Below are 9103 nucleotides of genomic sequence, written 5' to 3' on the forward strand. Positions count from 1 at the left end.
TCCGACACAGCTTAAAGTGGACGACAATACTCAAAATGCTTAAACAAATAAGCAATTCACAAAGGGAAAAGTCGAAGATACCCGACAACACAACCAATGGTTCAGATGCATGTTGTTTCATGGATGTCAATGGGAGCATCGACTAATTATCACACGAACCACAAATTCAAAGACGAGCAACAACGTCCTTATTAGAAGATGAAAAACTGGATAAAGTGTTGTCAAAGTTGACGAGTTTTAGTACCAAATGCGAGGAGGTCGAAAACAAAAAATGCAATTAAATGATGATGCGAAGTTTGGGAGAATTTAAAAGTATTAACACTGAACACCGAACACCTCAAATGGTTGGCTTGTGAAGGGGCCAAATTTTAAATGTGAATATTCCCAAACAGCGCTAGGGTTGTAGTTTGTTTATTTTATTTTTAGTAGTTTTTTTATATTTAAATATGATTTTAGTTAGTATTATGTAATCTTTTAAATGATTAATCGTTTATTTAAGTTACATTTAATTTTTATTTACAATTTGTTACAATATATAAAACTATTATTTGCATTTAAAAAATAAAAATGAAAAATGATGTGCAGTGAAAATTCATTGAAGCTATAGAGTATGGCAGGTATATGGTTCAGTGTTACTTCCCCTCTTCCCTAACTTCAGATATCTAATCCTAAACATGATAACCTGAGCTAGTAAATTGAACAATAATGGTTTATCAAATCATCACATTAAATGAAGCCATATTTTAAATATATATATAGTGTTTTGTTAAAATCAATCTCAATATGAGTTTACCTTTTTTCTCCTAATTCTTTTTGTTCGAGTCAACCAAAATTCAAATTCACTTAAAAAATTCAAATTCGAGGAAACTGAATCTGAATAACTTATAACATCGGAAAACCGATTTGATGAACACGCTTGCTAAGCAACACTCCTCAGAAGCAACTAACAATTTTCTTGATACAACATATATGCCAAACAATGTTTTTCGATCCCCTTTCCACTAGATTGTCATGAGGTTTCTTGAAGAATTTGATCTACATATATGATTATGATTCGAATACTTTAAGAATAATAAAAAAGGATAAACGGTACAACTAGAATACTAAAAAATTAACACAAAACCGGATGTATGTAAGATACTTCAATCCATTTTAATGTACCAAGGCTTCTGCCTATTCTCGATTCTCTCAACGTAGTGACTTACATGAAAAGATGGTTATATACATCATTACTATCGTCGATGTATAAACTTTTCTAGATTCAAACTGACTCAGAACAAGAAATCAAGCATGAAAGAAATATCTTCAAGCGAGATTATTTGTTATTATTACTAGTCTAAGTACTCGTGTAATACACGGGTTACTAAACAAAAAACAATTTATACTTTAATGCGTAAATACTTTATTACAGGTTCGTTCGAATAGAAACAAAAATGATAGAAAGTACGTGAACTAAGATAAATAGATGATAAACATAAAAAATTCACAAGCCATTGAATATCTCTTTATATACAACATTCATTGTTTTATTTGCAGGTCTGCCTTCATTGTCAAGTATTAGTAACTTGATTCCATCTCGTCTTGTAACCCTGGATAAAGCTACGTACAATTGACCATGTGTGAAAACTAGTTGTCTTAAGTACAAACCAACCTTAGATATCGACTGGCCCTGGCTTTTGTTGATCGTCATTGCAAAACATACCGTTATTGGAAATTGCCTCCTTTGAAATGCAAAAGAAATCTTTTTGTCTGAAGGTACCAAATTCATTCTAGGTATGAATGTCTGAGAACCAATATTTCCACCAGAAATTATCTCAGCTTCAATTACACGGCTGTAAAGTTTTGTAACCTTTAACCTTGTACCGTTACACAAACCATTTCGTTGGTCAATATTTCGTAACAACATTACTGGAACACCAACTTTAAGCACTAACCTATGATTTGGTAATCCAGATACTTTAAGACCGTTCAGCACGTCGGGTGAGTATATTTTTTGCTGATCAGCATTGCCATCTTTAGTAGGGCATAGACTGTCAGAACTAAGATACTCTTTTTCTTCACCTGGGAACAGTGCCAACAATCTGTCATTAATCTCATGAACCTCATTCTTAGGCGCAAGTATAGCTCTAGTACTAAAGTAATTACGATCATTGTAGTTTTCCAAGATTGACGGATAGACAAAATCAATCAGGCTAGAAATTGGGTCAGATGTGCTGTCAATTAAAAGCTCATGTGGTATTTCAATTATTGCTTCTCCATCATTGGAACCACCAACATTTCCCTCACCAACGTCCAACAACCATTTTGCAAAATTATTGATCTCTTTAACTTCAAATGTAGGTCTTCCAACGGTTAACCTCATGTTTCGAGTTAAAGTCAACAACTTACACTTCCTCCACAGATAAGACGAACATAATGAAGCATTCACAATTTCTTGTCATCCCCGTTTGGAACAACAGATAATATTTGCCTAAAATCACCACCAAAAACAATAACCTTACCTCCAAACAGAACATCAGATCTGCATGAATTAGAGATATTGAAAATGTCATGCATAGTTCTATCCAAAGCCTCAAATGCATGTTTATGAACCATAGGAGCTTCATCCCATATAATGAGTTTGGTCTGTTGTAGTAATTTAGCTACATCATCGTCAGGTTTAATGTGACAAACGGAATCCTCATTAAGATTCAAAGGTATATGAAACCTAGAATGCGCCATTCTTCCTCCATCCAACAACAATGATGCAATTCCGCTAGATGCAACGTTTAATACGATCTCACCTTTTGACCTAATTGCAGCAGACAATGTTTTCCATTAAAATGTTTTACCAGTTCCGCCATAACCGTAAACAAAAAATACTCCTCCATTGTTTCCATCAACTGCGTTCATAATTTGTTCATATACTGAACGTTGTTCATCCGTTAACAAATTCACCTGACCTTTATAAACATTTTGTAAATCTGTTCTGTCGTGTGCAAGCTCTTCGTTAATCAATCGGCAACGAAAGTTATCTAAAGATGAAGTATCTGGGTAAGGTATTGATACAAATCTTCGAAGCGATGAATTATTTCGAGTTAAAAACTTCTCAATTTCGCATAAAACATAGTTCTTTAGTTGCTCATCAGGAATTGATTAAGCTGTGAAAAATGAAAATAACATATAAAATTAATGATAAATTTTTAGTAACTGTAACAAAAAAATAAATAAATAAATTTATAATTTTACCTGAAACACGATGATGCTTTGAGAATCTGTAAAGAAAATCATCTGTCATATACTTCCATGTGCTTTCCCAGACTACTTCAGGTCTAGATAAAGTGCTTGACAGCAACATGGTGGCGAATAAATTGCGAATATAACCTGCGCTACCTGATATATTTGCTTCTTTGATGGCCTCAATGTACTCTGAGTCGTCATCCAACAAACCAAGCGCATAGCAAGCATCTCTAAAAGAATTGTACACTTGACCATTAACTGTTTTAATATCATCAAACGATGTTGGTCCTTTAACTTTGTTAAGAAGAATTCTTAAATAGTACGCTTCACCGGTAGACGGAGAAACGGAATGAATTCTACCAATTGTTTTTCCTTTTATTCTCAGAACCCATATACGCTGGTTAAGCTTCCACACATACAACGTGGAAACTGTACATATGTTAGTGTACGTGCAACAGTGTCGTTAGGTTCTTGATTACGTTGCATCCAAGACAAAAACATTGATGAGTTCACAGATGGCTTGTTTAGGATGTGATTAATATCTTCATCAGGACCGAAATAATTTGTTTGTTGTCCAGGAAGATGGAAAGGCAACCTCATAACAGAAGGACTCCTATAATTAACTTCATTCGAAAAAAATCTTCCAAGAGGCTTCACAAGCCGATATATACCTACAATCATAATACTCTTTAATTTCATCATTTTCTGCTTGCTCATTTTCATTATTGCTTGGAACCACAGCAATTGTTGCTCTATCAGGGCCTTTATTAATATACTTGAACAAATACTTTATTGACGCCGCTTGGTTGCACCATTCAACGTTTATATGCGCCTGATATCTTTTCAAAATTTTTTTATTGTAAGGTATAACACTTCTGTTGTCTAACTCAATTCTATTTTTTAAAACGAAAGCACCATCATCTCTTCTTCTGTATAAGGGAAATCCGTTAGAATCCAAGGTTGACTGATCTTGAAATTTCTTGGGAAAACCTTTTGAACATTTTCTATCAACCATACATGGAGAGCTCATTCTAGCATTACCACATGGACCGTGAATCATATGATCTTTCACAAGCGTATAGAGTTCCGGGTCTTCGTTTATGTCAGGGATTTCTGCAGAAATAAACTGATCAACATGGTCTACAGTTGGAAGTTTATAATCATTTTCCATGAATAAGCACATACGCGCATGAGGCAATCCTCGCTTCTGAAACTCAATAGTGTAAACAACTACACAAAAAAGTAAAAAACTGTTACATATCATTGAGATCATGTTTAAAAAAAAGTAACTTTAATAACATACCAGCTGCAGCTTTTCCAAACAAATGACAGTCTTTCAAATCTTTGCAAATTGTATCCAGCTTTATTTTAAACATTCGCGATAGAATATCAGGCCTATCCTCCGGATTAAGATTTGTGTCCTTAAGAAACCTTTGAACCTTCGGCCACTTGGGATTGTAGGTAATGGTTATAAAAAAGTCGGGATAACCATACCATTTACAAATAGCCATAGCGTCTAGATAGTTTTGCATCATATATCGTGACCCGCCTGTAAACGAAGATGGAAGGAAAATACGTTTTCCAACCTTAGATAAATCTTGTTGGCCGTTAGATCTTAGTTTGCGGATACTCTCGTATGTATCAGACCTGAGATCATGTTGCTAAAATCTTATAAAGTTAAGTCGCTCGCTCTCAATCATCGTATAAGTATCAACCAAGAACTGTGGGAGTAACCGTCGAGAATTTAGAATCAATGAAAACTGGTTACTATGATCTTGTACACGATACACAAAGAACTCTCTCATTGTACAATTCGGACGTTTTTTGTTAGTAACATCAATGACACCCCTATGAGGTATGTCAATTCTGTAACTGTGGTCTCCATATGGGAACAAAATAGGATACTGAAGTGCAAGATAGGAAGGATGCAACTCACTTATTCTTTTTAATGACCCCATTTGTGTCTCGACAACGATATCTCTATTCTCAAGAGCGTTATCAATATCTCCAACAATAAGAGCGGCAACCTCGGAGGAAGTAGGTAAGTTATAAGTCTGACCATCTTGTTCTCTTTTCCCAATAAGGCGAAGCTTCAAAGTAGTATTAGGATTCTCTTGGAAGCAATCTCTAACCATCCTATAAATTTTCACAAGCACATTGTTGGCATCCAACATTGCTTTGATTTGTTGTATCAACTTATTATCAGTTTCGTCTGAAGAAGTTGATGAGGAAGCATCGTCTAAAGACCTGTTTCATAAAATTGACATAGTAAGTAAATATATAGTTAAAACAAGTGTTATAAAAAATTAAGTTTTTGCATGGTACCTAAAAACTGATTGCCTGTTTGCCAACTCATTTTCAGTATCGTATATGTATAACTAACAAAATTTAGGTTTCCCTCCGTTTTCTGGCACAAGACTACCAATAGCATGATAATTTTCACCATTAATTCTGTAGCAAAAAGGAGCATTACCAGTATTAACGGTGTGGTCAACCTTACCACCCATTGACGTAAACGCAAACATAGAATTGTAACGTCGAATGTTCTTCAAAAAGTGCATGTTTTCGTTATCATTGGACATGAATAGACATTTATAATAAGGTGTCGCAGATTTGTAATCAGGTAACACAACTTTGGCATAACCACAACATAACATATGACATATTTTGCCACCCTCTTTTCTTCCGTTTCCTTTCTCTGCATCCCATAAGTTTGCATAACAAACTTCACAAGTAATAACTTGATCACCATGATCCAAATAATCTGTTAAAACATACAACATTAGAGTTATATATACAACATTCATTAAAATAATAAGATATACATATTTATAAGTTTATATTTTTACATTACGTAGCATTACTTATAAACAAACCTAACCTGTAGAAACACCTTTATAAGGATCTCGTTCTACGGTTTCCTCTGTGGTCAAGTCGATCATTGGTATAGGAGATGAAATACGCGGTTTGCATACCAACTTACGTTTCCCAGATGATAGCCTTGGCAAATTACAATTCAAAGATGATGTGCGGGTGGTTGATGTGATGCCAGTTGAAATATTTATTCTAAAACCATTTGCTCTCGTTGTAAGATTGCTCGTAGTATAACTAATGTTACCTAGTACAATTAACAAAAAGCATAGTCAACATATCGATGCAAAACAATACAAACATAATAAAATATATAAACATTAAATTAATAAATTACTTACTTGTTACCATACTTGAGGGACTTGGAGTAACATTATTAGCCACATCAGGAGTGGATTCAAAATTGTGACAACTAATAACATTGACTATGTTATCCGATGTAACACCTATGGTAGTAGATCTTCTTTTGTCAAGAATAGATCTAGGTAATCGCATGTTATCTCTATCCTTGTTTTGTAGAGTTCGAGTCACTAATAGAAAATATTAAAGCACAAAAAATAAATTCATTGTCACGTATTTATATAAAATTTAATTGATACTAAACGTAATTGAAATGATATATAATAAATTAAACAAAAGTATAGCTTTTAAAATAACATACCATCAGGTGAAACTGGACGATGTTGTGTAACACACGGAGTGGAAGTGGAATTAATATTGGTGGATACAATATTGAGGGATGACGATATAGTTCCTCCATTTGATCTCTTATTATTCAAGTATAATTTCCTTAATTTCCTTCTATGAGAAGCCTCGTCTTGAGTAACAATTGGAAGGACAACTAACAGAAAATCGTATACGTATTCACAAAATTATAATAAAAAAAACAAATCAAAATAGTTAGTTGTAAATCAAGAAAGGATAATTTTCATTTTGTTATAAAAATATATAGCTAAAATAATACCATTGGTTATGCTTGATAAAGGTCTTCGGCCTCGTCGAACTTTGAAGAGACAAAAATAAGAAAATGGAAGAATTAATAAACAATTCGAGCATAATACTTAGCTAACTAAGTAGTCGTAAAAGAATCGAAATGGATAATGAAAGAATTAGTGTTATACCGTTAACAATGTCGGTGAATGTGTTTTCATTTCGGTGAACTGCGCATAAAAAATATATATATACTCAAATAGTTGTTAAAATAATTATCATGTGCTAGCTAATTTTAAAGTTATTGTTTTTTAGGAATGAGTACGAAAAAAGTTGAAAAACTTTAAATAACTTACCATCCTGAGTGTTTTCTTTATCAATGTCATTGTATACGGAGTCAGTCTTTGGTCGTTTAGGCATTGCTGGCAATTTAAAAAAAAGTGTTACAATAAAGAGTTGATATGTTGGATCACATGTTAAGTAATATTTAATCAATCCAGATTCAGATATAAACTCTAACTAACCATTATGGTGGTAATTGTGTACATCAATCTCTATTTTATACGGACTCATAAATCATAAAATTTATGTCAATGGATATAAACAAAAAACGGTTACACACCAGTCTATATTAACAATGGAATGCATTAACATTAATGAACAAAAATTAATATGAAAAACATCATAATTTATAAAAACAAAATAAAACCAAAAAATTCTTAAATAAAGTAAGTACTTGGGAACAATAAAAACAAAACCAAAACAAATTATATAAGTTCTAACTAAAAGGAGAAATAATAGTCTCTATAAATAACGCTCTGTTAACTCCGTTAAATGTATCAACATCTTGTACATATTCCAACTCTTCGCCCGTTAGTTTAACGGTAACCATATGTCCCCATTCACTCATTAAAATCCATGTGTTGTACTCCATTATATGCGGTTGGTGTCGCCTACTTTGGAAAGAAACTGTTTGAGAATTCCGAAAAGATAAAACCTTATGCCATACTTCACCTTCGAGTTTGAAGAGTTCAACAATAAGCTCTTCAGGTTCGGAAACAACAAACATGTGAATCTTCCGGTTTAATGTGATAAGATGCCCTTGGCTAGGAATAAGATCTTTACTCAAAGGAAAATTAATAAGTTTGAATGTTTCAGATAAAACATCAAAAGCAAGTATAAACTTCTTTCCAATTACCCACCAAGATTGTGAAACAATGAAGTATACGGTCGTAGCGGATAGCGTTCCAATAGACCACGCATAAGAACTTGAACCAAAGTTAGTTGCATTCAAGAATTCGACATCTCTCCATATACCAAAACGTCGAGAATAGACACTTGCAAATACATTATTGTATCGACGTTTGATGTGGAGTACTTTAAGGTCGTTAGATTGATCGTAGTAGATAGCGCCAGTATCATATTCGTGATCTTATCCATGTTTAGGGTAGTCATCAGATAAAATAGTATACCAATTAGTAGTTGAATTCCAAAGGATAAGTTTACTAATACAGTAAACTAATAAAAGTCTGTCGAGAGAAGAAAGAAAACGTAATGATAGTGGTGGAGTCTCGAAAGGAAAAGATATACTTTTCGTTGAACCAAATTCAATCTTGCCATAGATTATGTTATCAACATCCATTGACATATCGTTCAAAGATATTAGCTTCCGATTTTTAGCTTTATTAAGGCATACACAATGCAACATGGCAAACTGATTAGTTGATAATTCCACACACCATGCTTTACTAACACATTTGAATTGACAAATTGATTTTGCATGGAGCCTAGACAAAACTTCCACGACTGACGTGTCAAAATCAGTAGTGTCAAAATCAATAGCTTCCATGATCTGAACTACATCGAAAGAAAAAAATATGAAATACATAACGATGATGAATTGTGTATATCTATATATATATATATATTAATATAAAGATATATTCTAATCCAAGCATGTAAGTTAAGTGAATGCTAATATGCAAAAACAACTATTGTGAAAAAAAAACATATAAGTTCAAATAAAATGAAAAATCATTAGCATAACAATAGATTTAAATACAAACTAAACAAACTAACCGAG

At 33.1% G+C, this 9103-nt stretch overlaps 2 protein-coding genes across 2 annotated transcripts; both read right to left on the reverse strand.

Moving 5' to 3' along the window:
* Positions 1 to 1483: 1483 nt before the first annotated feature.
* LOC110881328 (ATP-dependent DNA helicase pif1-like) lies at positions 1484 to 2362 on the reverse strand. The gene has a single exon (XM_022129619.1). It carries the CDS (start codon positions 2360 to 2362, stop codon positions 1484 to 1486), a length of 879 nt encoding a protein of 292 aa, XP_021985311.1.
* A 62-nt stretch (positions 2363 to 2424) lies between these two features.
* On the reverse strand, positions 2425 to 7440 carry LOC118482677. Its single transcript, XM_035978270.1, has 12 exons — positions 7377 to 7440; positions 6752 to 6931; positions 6432 to 6620; positions 6101 to 6337; positions 5603 to 5983; positions 5553 to 5559; positions 4954 to 5466; positions 4523 to 4866; positions 3895 to 4449; positions 3229 to 3648; positions 2832 to 3029; positions 2425 to 2783 (listed from the first exon to the last, which is right to left on the reverse strand). Exons 1-12 carry the CDS (start codon positions 7438 to 7440, stop codon positions 2425 to 2427), a joined length of 3447 nt encoding a protein of 1148 aa, XP_035834163.1.
* Positions 7441 to 9103: the final 1663 nt, after the last annotated feature.

Source organism: Helianthus annuus, chromosome 10 (assembly GCF_002127325.2).
Source record: "Helianthus annuus cultivar XRQ/B chromosome 10, HanXRQr2.0-SUNRISE, whole genome shotgun sequence".
NCBI classification, from domain to species: domain Eukaryota; kingdom Viridiplantae; phylum Streptophyta; class Magnoliopsida; order Asterales; family Asteraceae; genus Helianthus; species Helianthus annuus.

Coding starts and splice junctions, on each gene's coding strand:
- LOC110881328 (XM_022129619.1), bottom strand. CDS start 2,362: ATGAGGTTAACCGTTGGAAGACCTACATTTGAAGTTAAAGAGATCAAT.
- LOC118482677 (XM_035978270.1), bottom strand. CDS start 7,440: ATGCCTAAACGACCAAAGACTGACTCCGTATACAATGACATTGATAAA. Junction 5,984..6,100: donor TTATAAAGGTGTTTCTACAG/GTTAGGTTTGTT, acceptor ATGTTTTAACAG/ATTATTTGGATCATGGTGAT. Junction 3,030..3,228: donor AAAGCATCATCGTGTTTCAG/GTAAAATTATAA, acceptor TACCTTACCCAG/ATACTTCATCTTTAGATAAC.